This window comes from Mustela erminea, chromosome 8 (assembly GCF_009829155.1).
Source record: "Mustela erminea isolate mMusErm1 chromosome 8, mMusErm1.Pri, whole genome shotgun sequence".
NCBI classification, from domain to species: Eukaryota; Metazoa; Chordata; class Mammalia; order Carnivora; family Mustelidae; genus Mustela; species Mustela erminea.
In genome coordinates, this window is record NC_045621.1 from 77508583 (window position 1) to 77525932 (window position 17350).

A 17350-nucleotide genomic window follows, 5' to 3' on the forward strand; every position below is an offset into this window, starting at 1 on the left:
AGAACCAAAGGCAGAATTTGCACATCATTAACAAGTTCTGAGGTAATGCAGCTGCCGCTGATCTAAAGACCATAATTTAAGAACCATTACCCTAAAGTATTTGTTTGCACATTATTCCTTTAAAAAAAAAAAAAAAAGTTAATACTGTCTCCACTTAAAAATAGTTTATGTATTTAAATTTTTTTCTTTTCTCAATTGCATGCTAAAACAGAGCTCTCTAAACATTTTAAAGCCACTGATTAATATCACTGGCCAATGGACTATAAGCCGGAAGTAATACTAGTGAATACAAATCAGGCAAAACATATGAAGAGTACTAAAAATAAATTTGGTTTTCAGTTAATAAGAAAGTGTTAAATTCTTGGCACAATTCATATTTAAATTTCCTACTTCATTTGGGGGCAGGGAGGCTCTATGAGGGAACTAGAAGAACTGATCTGTAAAATGCCAAAAACGATTCTTTTGGCAGGATTAGAAGGAGACATTGTCTCAATGGGCACACCACCAAATGAAACACCTCAAGAATTTTAGTAGGAAAGAAGACTGGCTGTTTTCTTCTCCAGAGAGCAATGAATGCGTTTTACCATGAGTATGCATGCACAGTGTTGACTATGTCTGACAAATGATTTATTCACGATCATTAAATATAAAGAAGTTCTCCTTTTTTTCTAACACACAAACTTACTCTATGAAACAAAAAAGTCCCAAGCTAAAATAGAAACTAAAACAATGAACGTCATCTTTAAGATACAAAGAAAATGTGCTGCCAAATATTTAGTTTATGTCAATTTAGATTAATTTTAAGAAATAAAAACAGAAAAAAATAAAAGCTAAGGAATCACAGAAATGATCTTTAAAATATTATAATTTCCCCCAAAATATTTTATGTAACTAATTTCATAAAGTTTACTTTTAGTAATTTCTACACCCAATGTGGGGCTCAAACTCACAACGCTGAGATTAAGAGCTACATGCTCTCCTGAATGAACCAACCACATGCCCCTTTATGCACTAATTTAAAGACTAAAGTGAAGGGCATCTGGCTGGCTCAGTTGGTAGAGTTCGTAATTCTTAATCTCAGCATCCTGAGTTCAAGACCCACGCTGGGTATTGAGCCTACTTGAAAAAAAAAAGAAAGACCAAAATACGATTAGAGGCATAATCATATTTTAATATGAAGAGTGTGAGTTACAATTTCTTCAGAGGGATATTTGGCAATATTAGAAAATATGCAGACATCCATATCTTTTGAACCACTTTCATAAATTTTTCCTATGCTCAAATAAGTTTGTAAACCATGTGAAGTGTTGCTTAAATGTTGAGTATTTTATACATATGTCTAAAACTCTTCTTCCAGAAATCCACTGAAGTGAAAGGAAAAGAATAAAAAAGAATAAACCTATAATAAAAAAGAAAACAATATAGGAAACAAGACCAAATGAGAGATATCAACAAACTTCCAGAAGATGGAAAATGGAGCAAAGAGTAAGTAGAGGTAAGAAATGTGACCAGCAAATTCCTGCAGGGGAGATACAGTATGGAAGGCAAGCTAATGCATGCCTTAGGACCCAGACAGGGCACAGAAGTTGTAAGCAGTGGCATAGAAAGAAAGACTGGAAGATGAAAACAAGAGGGTTATTACATGTCTGTATTGGGAGTTGTTACACACCTCTCACCATCTTAAGAGGTGATGCCAACAAGGACAACAGTTGCAAATCAGGAACAAAAGCTGGCAGCAGGGAGGCAGGGGGCAGAAAATGACCCAAGGCAGCCAGCCAGATGTATTGAACATACTACCCCCACACTCAATCTCCGACAGATTTCCACTCTCTCGGTGGAGGTTACTGTTTTTGAAAAACGATTGTAGGACTCATTTGAAAACTATGATGAAGATTTCTCTAAAGAGTATTTGTCAGCTTCTGCCAAGCACTTTGTGGCACTACTAATCTAGGACAACCTCAATCCAGGTTTAAGACTATAGATTCCTTGGACAAAATGAGCAACACCAAAAGAGCTGGATATCCTGGGGAGGAGCAAATCATTTCCAGTCCATGATTATCCTAGAGATATAACCCTTTGGGGTATCTGTGTAAAAAGGGTGGAGAGGAATTTAAGTAGATTTCCCACTCCTCACCTTAGACAGGCTTTGGCTTTTATTACAGACTCCCCTACCCCTACCCCACAAGGCCATAAAACCTATGTATTACTCTTATAAATGCTGCTTCTGGATCAGCAAATGCCTTCAGATCAAAAGTGGCTTCCAGTACTAGGCTCATGTCTCTGAGTTCCCACATTCTTCTTGATTTTGGCCTACCTTTTTAGCTTCTTTAAAAGAAGAATCTTTCTTTATATATCTTGCCAACTTTTTAAGTTGCCCTTAGGAGAAAAGATGGTCTAAATAACCTACCCTACCAATACTTGAAGCAAAAATCTGTATGTTATTTTGTTTCTATAATTTCATAAATTAGATCATTCTAAGGAAACTTAATAGGACATTAAAAAATGCAAAACAATTAGAATCATCACTAACAGACTGAGTACTTTCGGAGATTTATCTCAATGAGATAGAATACTATACAATACACTGAACTTGTTGATATAAAATACCATTATATTATGACCATAAGATTGTAATGATATATATAATAAAATACAAGAATACACATGGAAGCATGCCTCAGTATACAGAGGCTAAGAAACGGAAGACAGGGCACCTGGGTGGCTCAGTCAGTTAAGCATCCAACTCTTGGTTTCCACTCAGGTCATGATCTCAGGGCCCTGGGACTAAGCCCCACATATCTGGCTCCATGCTGAGTAGGGAGGAGCTTGTTTGCCCCTCTCAAATAAATAAAATCCTTTTTTAAAAAAAGAAACTGAAGACAACACATAGAAATGGAAAGACATCCATGCTCATGTATTGAAAGAAAATTATTAAAATGTCTATTACTAGCCAAAGCAATCTACACATTTAATGCAATCCCCATCAAAATACCAAGAACAGCGTTTTTCACAGAACTAGAGTAAACAATCCTAGAATTTATATGGAACCACAAAAGGCCCCAATTTACTAAAGCAATTTTGAAAAAGTAAGGCAAAGCTGGAAGAATCACAGTTCCAGACTTCAAGTTATATTACAAAGCTACAGTGATCCAAACAGTAGGGTCTGGTGAAGAAACAGACATACAGATTAACAGAATAGAATGGAAAACCCAGAAACGAACCCGCAATTGGTCACAATACAGTGAATTAATCTTTGACAAAGCAGGAAAGACTATCCAGTGGGAAAAAGACAATCTCTTCAACAAATGGTGCTGGGAAAACTGGACAGCAATATGTGAAAGAATGAAATTGGACCACTTTCTTACACCATACACAAAAATAAATTCAAAATGGATTAAAGACCTAAATATCAGACATGAAACAATTTAAATCCCAGAGGAGAATATAGGCAGTCACCTCTCTGACATCGGGTATAGCAACTTCTTTCTAGAAATGTCTCCTGAGGTAAGGGAAACAAAAGCAAACATAAACTACTGGGACTACATCAAAATAAAAAGCTTCTGCACAGTGAAGGAAACAACCAACAAAACTAAAAGGCAACCTACTGAATGGGAGAAGATATTAGCATATGACATATTTAATAAAGGGTTAGTATTGGAAACATATAAAGAACTTATATAAACCAACACCCAAAAACCAAATAACCCAATTAAAAATGGACAAAAGAGCTGACATTTCTCCAAAGAATACAAACAGCCAACAGACACATGAAAAGATGCTCATCATCACTTATCATCAAGGAAATGCAAATCAAAACTACGAGATCTCACCTTACACCTATCAGAATGGCTAAAACCAAAAACACAAGAAACAGCTGGTGTTAGCAAGTGTATGGAGAAAGGGGATAAATTAAACAGGCGATAGAGATGAAAGAGTGTATTGGTTGTGATGAGTACCAGGTATTATATGTAAGCGCTGAATCACTAAATTGTACAACTGAAATTAATATTTCATTGTATGTTCACTAACTGGAATTTAAATAAAAACTTAAAAAAATAAAAATGCTAAAATCAAAAGTTTTAGAAAAAAAATGTTTAGTATCCTAAACCATCTTGGTTTTGGAGTATATTGTATTTAATGAGAAATCCAAGCTAATTTACATTCATGCACCTCAATTATTATGAATATGAGTTCTTCACACAAAAAGTTTCTTTTGTCTAGGTTTTTCACTCAAGATTAATATTATCAAATATTTAAAAGAGGATCCACCCAAGAAACAACATTCTTGAGTCAGAAAATTCAATAGCATTAAAAGAAAGATGTTAACATTATTTATACTCTCATTAAAACCTTAAATTAAATTTTAATAACACTCAAGAAAAAAATAGTCACTCCACCATAGAGACAGAAATGTTAGACATAAGCTCCTCCCATTTCTTTTCAAAAGTAAGAATGTAGGTAGGGGTACCTGGGTGGCTCAGTGGGTTAAGTCTCTGCCTTTGGTTCAGGCCATGATCCCAGGGTCCTAGGATCAAGTCCCGCATCAGGCTCTCTGCTCGGGGGGAAGCCTGTTTCCCCCTCTATCTGCCTGCCTCTCTGCTTACTTGTGATCTCTATCTGTCAAATAAATAAATAAAATCTTTAAAAAAAACAAAAAAGAGTAAGAATGTATTTGAGAACAATACTTAAGGAAAGGCTAAGAGAGTTAAGTTTATAAATAAACTATTACTAAAAAATTATGACAAAATCTGAAGTCAAAGTGATCTGGAAATAATAGTACCTAAGAAGACAAAATTTTTAAAAGAACAATGTCGCCAACACTTGGGTCTAAAGAACAAAAACATACAAAATCTAAGATGTGGAGAGCCATGGTTCAAGGTCAGTAAGTGAAAAGAAAAGAGAAAATTTATGATCACAAGTTGACATGAAAATATTATGGTATAGCTACCAAAAGTATCAATACAATCTTAAACAGTACTAGTAAGTACAGTACCCAGAATAAGTGTACCTTCACTAACCAGATCTCTAGCTGAAGTTTATTCTCAGTTTCAAGGCACTATTATCCAAGGGCTTTACACAAATAATTTCAATAGAATCTGTATAAAAGAAAGAAAGACTAACACGAATGTATTTCACATGGGGAAGACAAAGGCAAAACACTACAAAAGTTCTTAAATATGTAAAGGTAATCTTGTCAAAGGCAATCTCTACCTCTTGATGTAAGAACGAAAATCTGTGTGATCTTCCTGCATCAGGTAAGTATGTGTTAGATCACTGCTTAGATCCTTTTTATTTCTAAAAACAGATAACATGGTACCGGTATAAGCTCTAGGTCTAGACTGACTACACAGGCTCAAGTTTTCGTTTCACCACTTTTAAGCATGTGAGTCCAGACAAGGTACTTAATATTTCTTGGTTTCGCTTTCCTAATTTGTAAAACAGGGACGATACCAGTTTTATGAAAGCAGCTTAGAAAAGTCCCCGGACAAAGTGAAGAGTCAAAATAGCTACCTATTTTTACTTCTGCACCCAAGAAATATTAAGCAAGTATCTTCTATGTGTGGACACTAATTTAGTACCAAAGTTTTAAGCGAGCTTATACCTGAGTTTTTATTCGAGTGACAGTGACATAAACAAATACATGACATGAAAGGTCACAAGTAAGATACACAGAAAGCTGAATAAAGAGAATAAAAAGTGATGTTTGCTATTTTAGAAAGTGTGGTGAAGAAAGGATATTCTGATAACACAACATTTGAAAAATACATGAATATTATGAAAAGGTAAGCTAAGACAATAACTCAGTGAAGAATATTTTGAGACAACAAGTAGGCCAAACAGGCTGGAGGAGTTATGGAGATAAGGAAAGTGAAAGGCTAGATCTTCAGGGGCAGCCTTCCAGTACTGTTAAGGACATTAAATGCCTTTAAACTCTCATAGATATGGATACAGATACAGGCTAATTTGTGTTACTACATGACAATATTCAATCTACCACATTAAATGGCAAAGAAGCACTAAAAATACTTAACAATTCTAGCAGTCCCTATTATTCAGTCTGAAATTTAAAAAAAAAAAAAAAAACAGCTGGTAAAAGCAAAATCCTTTTCTAGAAGTCAAGAAAAAAAAAATTTTGTCATAATTCTTCTTTCATGCCAAAAAGAACATAAGAAAGTATAATGAGGATGAGAAATTTGTCACCTAAGAACAATAGGATAAGACAAAGACTATGTATTTATAGGTGAATGAGTCTAATAAACAGCAATGATATTGCTTGTAAAGAACCAAAACTGTCACTGCAATGTTTATGCATTCAAAACTATATAAAGCATACAGTTTGTTTATTTAAAATCCACATTATAAAGTATCTAAAAGTTGACTTTTATACAAGAATTATAGAACACTCTTTTGAAAAACAACATTAAGAGGATAATGGAAATGCTGAATACCAAGTAATATTTTACTCAATGTTTATTGTGGGTCAAGAACTATGCTCAGTACCTAAGTGTTTGACATGTATTATCTCATACAATTCTCTGAAAATAAAAGCTTAGTGAGTTTAAACTTTGCCCAAAGTCAAAGCTCTTAAATGAGAGGACTGAAATTCAGGATAATTAGAGTCTTTAAAGGTTTGAATTCTTAGGGTGGCTCAGTCAGTTGAGCATCTGACTCTTGGTTTTGGCAAAGGTCCTGATCTCAATGTCATGAGATTGAGCCCTATACCAGGCTCCACACAGCACAGAGTTGACTTGAGGTTCTCTCCTTCTCCTTTTGCCCCTCTCCCCATTCACGCACTCTCTCTCTAAAATAAAATTAATAAAAGCTTTCTAAAAAAAGTTTTAAATACTGGGTACTACCACCTCTCCTTCTTGTCACACTCTTGCTATTTTCAGCAAAATATTTCTCACCTTGCAGCAATCGACTTAAGCTATATATTTGCTAAATTTTCAGTATATCAGATTGCCACATTTAGACTTCTAAGTGCTACATTTAAAATGCAAGCTACAGGCGCCTGGGTGGCTCAGTTGGTTGAGCAGCTGCCTTTGGCTCAGGTCATGATCCTGGACTTCCAGGATCGAGTCCCGCATCGGGCTCCCAGCTCCTTGGGGAGTCTGCTTCTCCCTCTGACCTTCTCCTCTCTCATGTTCTCTCTCACTCATTCTCTCTCAAATAAATAAATAAAATCTTTAAAAAAAAATAAAAATAAAAAATAAAAATAAAATGCAAGCTACTTATCAGTGCTATAACCATATTCTTGAGAAATTAAAAATGCAAGGCACAAGTAACCAAAAAAATTCACAAAGAGTACATTATTAAATATTTTTTTTAAGATTTTATTTTTAAATAAACCCAAAGTAGGGTTCAAGCTTACAACCCTGAGATCAAGAGTCTCATGCTCCACCAACTGAGCTAGCTAGGTGTCCCTAAAAGGGCATATTTTAAAATATGCCTCTTCTATTCTGTTCTTAAGTTGAAGTCTTAATGGCTCAAATTCAAATTCTTTCAAAAACTTAATAGCTACTATATACACAGACTAATTCAATATAAATCACCTTAACACTGGGATATTTCTAAAAGGCTTTTTAAAAAAAAGTCCTTTAAAATGCTGTTGCTTCAGCTCTTTTACATCTTTAATAAAATGCTAAGCATTCTAGGGGTGCCTGGGTGGCTCAGTGGGTTAAAGCCTCTGCCTTTGGCTCAGGTCATGATCCCAGGGTCTTGGGACCGAGCCCTGCATCAGGCTCTCTGCTCCACGGGGAACTACTTCCCCCTCTCTCTCTGCCTGCTTCTCTGCCTACTTGTGACCTCTGTCAAATAAATAAATAAAATCTTTTTTTAAAAAATGCTAAGCATTCTAAAGACATTTTTTATCCAGCTTAAAGGGCATAAGATAATTTAAAAGATTACTTAATAATAGAAAAAAACCAATGAGCTTAGGAGTGCATGGCAGGCTCAGTTGATAAAGCATGTGACTCCTGATCTCAGGGTCTTGAGTTTGAGCCCCACATTGCGCACAGAGATTACTTAGGGGAAAGAAAAAACCCCAATGAGCCTAAAATTGTTTGTAATATAATCTGTATAAAGTAATACATTCAAACTACAAATTTAAATAAATGACTTTGGCTGGAATTTTGACCAGTCATTCAAAGAACAGTATCATGGTACAACAGCATGAAAATATGACCAAAGGCCAAGAAATCAATCTGAGTTTTAGTCTCCTCTAGTAAGTCATTTCACCTCTCTAGGCTCTCAGTTTTTTCAACTGTAAAAAGAGAGTACTGAATGAAAATGCTACTGAAAGGCCATGCTAGCTCTACAATTTCATTCACATATGAGAACTTCCATGTTGGATTAAACTAAGATTCTAGACTTGAGGTTCGTATTTTTGAAATGTTTTTCAGGAGTTAACGTTTCAAAGCTAAAACTGATAAAAACTGTATTACCTTAAGTTCAGCAACTTGTGATGAAATATGCCACATAAGGCTCTCACTTAGGAACTTCATACCATATGGGCCTAGTAGTTCTGATAATGACCTCATTTCTGAAAGGAAATGTAGTTAATTTTATACTTTGACAGAGCAAACACTTTCAGAAAACGAATATTAACATACTGGAATGTTCCATTATAGAAGCAAATTATTAATACAAAAATCCTTAGACAAGTCTCCAGAATAAAAAAGGTAACACAAAGGTAAGTCTAAGATATAATGTATGATGATTATGTACTGAATGAATGTAACTGAATGAACATAGTCATAACAAAAGCCAAAAGAATCAAGGTTTCTTCACTCTATAAAACATGTCATAGTTTCATTCACCTGATATGTCAGAATATTCCTCTGCATTGAATGTTAATTCATTTTCTGTAGGTAAGTTCACAAATGCTTTCATTGCAGGGAAATAAGCTATATGACCATTGCTGACTTGTCTTAACAAAGTTTCCAAATACCTAAGGAGAAAAAGTAAATTTATAAAAAGGAGAAATCAATTCAAAATTTATTATGGTATACATTCCTACATAAGTTGACTGATAATAAAAATGAGCACTCATTGATAAAAAAAATAACTTCCTTAAGCAGCTTATTTCGAAGTAACTTTTTATCACTCCTAATTTCTAAATGTGCTTACCAATTTGTATATAGACTTGTAATGGTTGGTTCTCCATGACTGTCTAAATGTTGTGTTTGTTGAAGAAGAACATTATTAAATACTCTTGTAATATCAATTTGCACATAGTTTTCTATTGACTGCAGTACAGTCATGTATGCTCTTACACTTGTCAGAAGCTCTGATGGTTTTGCAATTTCCTGTGTGGCTTGATTATACATAGTCATTCCAACAATTGACCTGGCGGAAAGGGAATAAAAGAAAAGACTTTGCATTTATGTAAAAGCCATTCAACATACTGATCTCTGATTAAATAAACAATAACAATTTTAAATACAATTTGTTTCAAAGCCATGTAATTACTATCATTATCGTCCAAAAAAAAACCTTAAAAAAAAAATGAACGCCTAAAAGCTAAAATGAGGTAGAAATATGATTTTAAAAATTCTAAGGACATCAATATTAAAATAAAATGATTTAACAATAAAGATGGTTTTAAAAAAACTTCTTTAACAGGATACACTGTCTGTAGTAGATACAATGAACTGTTTAATGCATAGCTCAAACTCATCTGGCACTATTACATGCCAGTAGTTTTTTTTTTACGCTTTATACAGATCATCCTCATATTTAATAACCCTATGATGTAGTTATTATCACCGCCATTTCACAAATTAAAAAAAAAAAACAAAAACCTAAGGCTCAGAACTCAAGGAAACTGAGTAAGTTCACTCTTTTTGGAAGTAGTGGGTCTAGGGTTTAAGCCCACATCTGCCTATAGTGCTGCCACTCAACAAAATGCATGACAGTTAAAACAAGGCAATAAACAAAAAACTTCTTGGTTTTTTAATCACTGGCAGCACATAAAACACAGTTGCATTATGTTTATATCCCAATAAACTGTACGCCTAAAAGGATACACAAATTTTGAAAATATTTTCCAACCTGATCTTTTCCTCCATTGACCACCTCTATCTTACCATCTTTAAAACTCTCTAAGCATTAGATATGTAAAGAACTTAAACTTGTATCTCTAAGGATAAATCCTTAAAGAGAAAGACAAACTCCATCAATAGAAAATAATCCCAGACGTGCACCTGGGTGGCTCAGTAGGTTAAAGCCTCTGCCTTCAGCTCAGGTCATGATGGAGTCCCCGCAACGGGCTCTCTGCTCAGCAGGGAGCCTGCTTCCTCCTCTCTCTGCCTGCCTCTCTGCCTACTTGTGATCTGCCTGTCAAATAAGTAAATAAAATCTTTAAAAAAAAAAAAAAAAAATCCCAGAAGACCAACTCAAGGTTAGTAGGTGCTATCTTTGTATATAACCCCTAAAGCCCTAAAACTGTGCTCAAGTGATCAGCAAATATCAACCAACTAATACGAGCTATTTGTTTTGGCATAAAAATCTTTCCCAGGTAAACAAGTTTATAGCTTGGCCTTGATTCTCGTAACTAAGTAGATGTTTTGTCAAACGAGTATCTGTTTCTCTGTGGATTAACAGACCAGACTACGTACAGAGAAAAAAAAAAGGGAGTGGAAAGTGAACCCTCTCTTCCACCCAACACTCTAACAACCCCCACCAAGTTGAGAATATTTAATAAATACCAGAATGCATAATAACCTTTTGGTCTAAATGCTATTCTGGGTTTCACTGTCAGGATGCCTGCCTTACTAAAGGAAAGCAACAGAGAGTCTTAAACACCTGACTACGCAACTGATGACTTAACACACAATTTAGTGCCACTTATATATTCTCCTATTTTGCTCTCCAATTGTTGTAGTCTTCTCATGAACTGTAGCTCTAAGCTTTATACTATTTCATTACTACTTATAGTACTTAACACAATGTCAAGCATATGGTACAAATACTACTTGTTAATGACTATAAAACTGTGAAAAATCCTTGGCTAAATTTTGTTTTATAAATTGCTCTAAGGCCTTCCAAGAAAAACTTCTCAAATCAATTGACATTTTCTTCAATAATTAAGTGTATAACTTTAGAAAAAAGGTTGGAGCAACATTTTTAAAATTGAAAGGTTTCTGATATCACAGACAGTATGACTTCAAGAAACATATGTAAGACTCAAAAATCTCTAATTAGGAATGCCTTGAGAGTCTAGAATTCTACTGGTCTAAGAGCATACATGTGAATTCAGAGAAGATAAGAATTCACCTAGTCCTGACGTTTTCAAACATTTAACTGTAACCAACTAAAAGATATGCATTTCGCATCACGATCAGTACAAACATACATATGTATAAGTGAAGAGTTTCAAGAGCAGTATTTATACTCACTTACGTGCAGTGCATGGATTTTTTTCTTCTATTCTTCCCTGTTTCTTTTCCTCCCTGCCTCTTCTTTCTTTTTTTAAACACTGACTGCAACTTTATACATTGACCTCATGACCCTACTTGGTTGTTACCTGTCAGGTGAAATACACTAATTTGCTCCAGTCTTCCCATTTAGCTTATAAGGAACCTAAGGCACACAAAGAGTAACTGGCTTATCCAGTGCTACAACTAGTTAATAACAAGTATGGGACAAGAATATGAATAACTTAAGTAATTTCCAGTTCACTATTCTCTGTGGTTCCCCATTCATTACTCTTCGTACTGTATCAGTTCTAATACTTTTCCTCATAAAAGTAAACACTGTATGGATATGAAGAACATAACAAACTCATTAACTGAACCAACAAAAGTAGTTTATAGTCTTTCTTACTTAGTAAAGCGGATTTCCAGATGAGAAGTCAAATATTCTCGTGGGGTAAACGTATGCTCCCAAACTACCATGTTTGGTACATAATTTATAGAGAAACACAATTCAGAAAGTGCAGTGTGCAATTTATCAAGGCTGAAAAAATATTAATAAACAATAAAATTTTCAACAGTTCACCATAGCAATACAAAATTACTTTTATAAACACATCAGACCTTATTGGGGGATAATAATTGCAGAATTCAGTTTTCTTCTTTCCTAAACTGACAAGTTCAAAACCCTAAGGGATATTACTAACATGAGAGCAGCTTTTTAAAGACAGTATCACTCATTTGTTTCTCCATTCAGATGATAATGACTATAATGATTTAATATAAATAAGAGCTATTACATGCTCATAAAAACGATCATTTCCAAACCTTGCTATAGTCTCTGTACCAGAGAAAGAAAGTTGTCTACAAAATAGCCAACAGCTTACTCAACATAAAAAAAGCAATTAAGTAGGAAATTTACTTTAAACGAAACATATGTTCATGTATTACTGCCCACCATGCCTACCCTCCAAACAAACACACAATCTTTAATAATATCTAGTCTGATATATTCACTCTAAAAATGATGTAGGTTCTAATATAATGCATGCCAAAATAAAGTCTCAGGCTATCTGATTTTAAATAAATGGAAAACTATGGCTTGCTTTTATACCATAGCCCCAAATTTTTAGACAAATTCTTTGCCTTCAGTATTCAGTATAGACAAAGTATTCAGTACAAACAAAGTATACAAGTATAAATAAAGTATACAAATAAAGTATTTAGTAAAGGCAAATATTACCTACTACATGAATTTTCTTCAAAAATCCAAAATCTGTTTTTGGAAATAAGCATTAACTATTCGAGTTCACAAACATAAAATAATAATAAATGAGAAATTAATAATTTACAATTACTAGCATTCCCTCAGTACTAATGCCATACAAAAAATGAAAAACTTCTACCTGTAACAAAAAGATATAATAAAAGTGCATGGCTTACTTGGTCACTACCAGCCTGTTTTTCCTCATACTCTCAACTCCTGGCTTTTCCCTTTCAGGTTCCCCTTTCTTACCAGTCTGTTTTTTTGACTTCTTATTCACTGCTTGACTAATGGTTTTGGCACAATGCTTGGGTAGCAACTATTTAAAAAGAAATGAAATCTTACATTAACCAATTATTTTGAAAAAGCACTAACAATTTAAGCAAACCTTACGTGAATCCAGACAATGTAGCAAATACCATCTAGCACTAAGGTGAGATGTAGTTCACCTAGCTAGCTTGGGGAGCTCACACAGTTTGGTAGAAAAGAGAAAACAGGTAAATCTTATGTGAAGAAAGCTTCATAGAGGAAGTTATTATCAAAGCAAAAGTTTAAAGGATAAGTAAAAACAGACTAGGCAAGCAAAGAATGAGAACATTTTACTGGAAGGAAATTTAGTGAGAACTACTAGGTGGTAAAAAGCATCAAGTACAGGGTGAAGTAGACAGTTTGAGCTATGAGGAAGGTATATGAACACCAAGCTACAGGCTGTCTTTTAAACAGTAAGTAATCCTAAAGACAGTGGCAATTTTTTTAAAAACCTAAAAATGGAGTTTTATAAGAATGAGGTAATGAGATTTACTAAGAGTTTAATGAAAAAGAAAAATTAAAAAATAACTGGCTAACAGTTAATTTTCTTGACTTCACACGCAAACTTCCTGTCTGTAAGAAAACATGTGAATTATTACCTGGTCACTAAGAGTACATTGTTCTGTGCAAATATCAGTGATGAGATTTCGAGCTTGTTTGGCCATTTCATCCAAGAACATATTACATAAGGAAAGACTGCGATCTCCAATATGATGTCGCTGTCAAAGCAGAATAATAACAACAATAAGAAAAGTTATAAGAAAGCGGTTTGAATTAAAATATTTTTTAAATAAACATGGAAAATAAAGTCTATTGTACACTGAGGAGTGGGGGGGTAAGGAACATTCTAGATCACCTTTATCTCTTGGAACAACTAACCTACCATATTGTATTTATATAGCTGATGTAAGTATTTGGTGACTGTACAAGTTTTAAGTATGATTAGAGGGATCTTAGAGTATTGGTATTTTCTTTTACATGAAAAACTATTAACTTAATTTTCAGTTTTTGCAAGGTCCTACATCTGGGTCTTAAAAATTAAACTATCAAACAGAGGATGTGAAAGAACACATTTAGAATAATGTTTTCTAATCTTAACTGATACACACATGAACACACATATATATTTATTACACATACATAAGATCTTGACACAACAAATAACTTCCTAGTTATAGAAAAGCTTCAATATTTAATTAAAATTGTTAGACATGAGGTCAGTAAAACAAAGAAAAAAGCATTCAACTCCCTAAAATCAACTCCAAACCAGAGGAGAAAAAAAAGCTAACCATGCATTTTCTGAACACAACTTGGTGGGGGTGGGGGGGTGAGGGGGGTGGGCAGGGAGCATTATTTTAATTTTCAAGAGATTAGATATGTGTACGTAGACATATACTCACTCAAATTCATCCATCTCTCTCTACAGGATTCTGTAACCAAAACCTTTAGTTTTGGTGGCTACCATAATAATTTAATAGGTTTTTCTTGTCAGTGATAACTGGAAAGTTGAGTATATAATGCCATAAAATTTTGCACTCCAAATTTATACTTCATACAGAGAGAAATTTTTTAAAGTTTACCTTACCAGATCTTCCATAATTACATAACAAATATACAGTTTACATATGGTATTTCTATGTTGCTAATAAATGTAAATATACAATATAAATATACATATACAAATATGAATGTAAATATAAAATATAAAAATAAATGTAATATATAAGAATATAAAAATACTTAAACAGCTAAAGTAACTGTTCCTAGATGATCTATCATGATATTTTAATGTATTTTATTATAAATGCCCCTGAATACTTTAAAAGGAAGCCAAATCAAAAGGAATCCCCAGCTCAGATACAATTAAATACTGGTTCACTTTACTTAAGGAAAGTTTTCAAATTATAAACATTCAGGGTTTTATTTAATCAAATTCTGACTCCTGAACCCCTTGCTATCATTTATTCCTCAAAACAATACAAAACACTGAATTAGCGTTTCTTCAAATTTACTGGACTTATTTAAAATACAAATCTGATATTACTATTCTCCTTCAATGCTCAGAAATGCTGAAATTGGATGAAAAACATAACAACTGAACTCTCTCCATGATCTGCCTCAGCCTCTGGCGACAATACTGAAAACAGATTTGGGGAGAACAATGTCAGAAGCAGAAAGAGCACTTAGGAAACTACAACAATAATGCAGGAAAAAAGATGTGGCTTTGACAATAATGATAAGTGGTAGGAGTTTGGATATATGAAGCCCAAAGGCTGAAAAGGCTTCAAAGGATGGTGATGGGGTAACATGCAGAGTATCATGGACATGTTACATTTCAGATGGCTAAAAATACCTAAATTCCAGCAGAATATCCAGAAAATCAAGATCTGAAAGCTCTGGGATGGAGACAAAAATCTGGGAGACATTAGAAATACACTAAGTTAAATAAACCAGATACAAAAAGACAAATACTACATGGTTCCACCCATATAAACCACCTAGACTAACCAAATTTTTTGACAGAAAACAGACTAGAGGATATCAAGAGTTAGAAGAATGAGAAATTACTACTTAATAATTATAAGGTTTCTGCTTGGGATGACAAAAGTTTTGGAAATGATATTAGTGGTGGTTGCACAACACTGTGAAATTAATTAATGCCACTGTACTGCACATTTAAAAATAACACACGGCACACTTTTAGCTCATATATAACATTATTTATCTGTCTGTATGCAGACAGATACAGATAGATTTTAATCACAGTTTTTTAGAAGAAAAAAAATGGGAACAGAGTGCAAACTGTTGAAGATTTAAATGCCTGGGTGAGAAATTTTTACCTTTTCCATATGCAAGAGACAATCAACTGAGGATTCTTCAAGAAGGAAAGAGACACTCTGGTGGCAGTGTATTAGACAGTCTTAAAGGCAGAAATACTGAAGGTAAGAGAACTATTTAGGAGTACATATGAAGAGTATTGCAAATTTCAGCTACAAGAGTGACCAAAGCAATGGAAAGTAGAAGACAGATTCAAGAAATGAAACCAGACAAATAAAATTAAGAGGACTTCATGGGTAATTTAATGGGAAGGATGATTATGATGAAGAGTTAATACTATATCTTAGGTATAAAGCGTCAGGATAAAATATATTATACCTAAAAACTGTATAAAAGTATTAAATTTGGTGGTGTTGATATCCTCACAGGTAACAACCCTAAAAGCAGTCCCTACTAAACTTCCTGCAGGTTAACCTCGTCTCAGAGTCTGCTTCCAAAGCGCTAATGGAATACAATCTGCAACAGATGTTACCTAATGTTTAAGATGGTAATAATGCTACTGCTTGTCAGTTTCTTTTCTCCAAGTTCTGTAGTTCTAAGGGATTCAACACTAAGTTAAACTATAAAGAAACAGACCATTTAATTTTAATATATAGTCTCACCACGCTTACAAAGTGACATTTCTTCTTTAAAGATCAGAAGAAATACTGAGTACATATTTGATACTTATTACTGATAAAAATACTGAGTAGTCCAATTATTTAATAACTATGTGTGTCTGTGTGTATGTCTTACAAATACTACACTTGATCTTAGCCAAAAGGCCAAGAAGCAATTGTCTTACAAATGCTAATGTTAATTTTATTTACCATATCTATCATATTAACAAGTGAGTGAAATTCCTCTTTGACACGCTTATGTTTAGTCAGTAATCTATACATTCAATTTTCAACTCTTTTCAATTAACAGTTTAAGAGAAAAAGTAAGCATACAAAATCAATTACTGTATATAACTTTACCATAAATATGAATACCTGACCTGTCATTTAATAAATGTAATTCTAAGTGACATTATGATATGTTCTTAAAAATAAGTATGTGCATTTATCCATCCATCCAAATAAACACTACATTTATTTTAATCTATTCAAACATCGTTCTGATTCTGCATAAAGAGAAATTAGGTAGGAAGCTAGATTAGGTAATTATGAAATCTAACCAGCTACATGTTTGGGCTAGTATACTCTGCATACCACATAAATCACAGTACTATCCTGAAATTACCTCTTCTGGACACAGTTCATGTGTGCAACTCATAAAATGAGTGCAAAGTAGTGGAAATGCAATTGAGTATCTTGACTGAGAGGGTAACTCCAAACACTGTTGAAACATCTTCTCAAAAGCACGGCTATAAAAACTATATGAGGAAACAAATTAAAAATTAGAATCACCATTTTTACAGTTAAAAATTTTATGATACAATACTTAGTTAATTTAACTGGATTCCAGGGAATAAAAGTTATCAACTGGTAGCCTTTATTTCCTTAAGAAGAGAGTATTTTTCCAAAGAGTATCTTTTATATAC

General features: G+C 33.7%; 1 protein-coding gene and 1 pseudogene across 5 annotated transcripts in view; both read right to left on the minus strand.

The window, feature by feature from the left end:
* NCKAP1 (NCK associated protein 1) overlaps positions 1 to 17350 on the minus strand; it is a 100218-nt gene that overhangs the window by 18784 nt on the left and 64084 nt on the right. For all 5 annotated transcript variants that reach the window (XM_032356150.1, XM_032356149.1, XM_032356152.1 and 2 more), the window contains 7 exons: positions 17050 to 17182; positions 13587 to 13706; positions 12858 to 12997; positions 11827 to 11958; positions 9130 to 9348; positions 8820 to 8950; positions 8445 to 8542 (listed from right to left, as the gene is read on the minus strand). In XM_032356150.1, the coding sequence (XP_032212041.1) occupies positions 8445 to 8542; positions 8820 to 8950; positions 9130 to 9348; positions 11827 to 11958; positions 12858 to 12997; positions 13587 to 13706; positions 17050 to 17182 (973 nt within the window). The remainder of the gene's footprint in view (positions 1 to 8444; positions 8543 to 8819; positions 8951 to 9129; positions 9349 to 11826; positions 11959 to 12857; positions 12998 to 13586; positions 13707 to 17049; positions 17183 to 17350) is intronic.
* On the minus strand, positions 16512 to 16601 carry LOC116598038 (annotated as a pseudogene).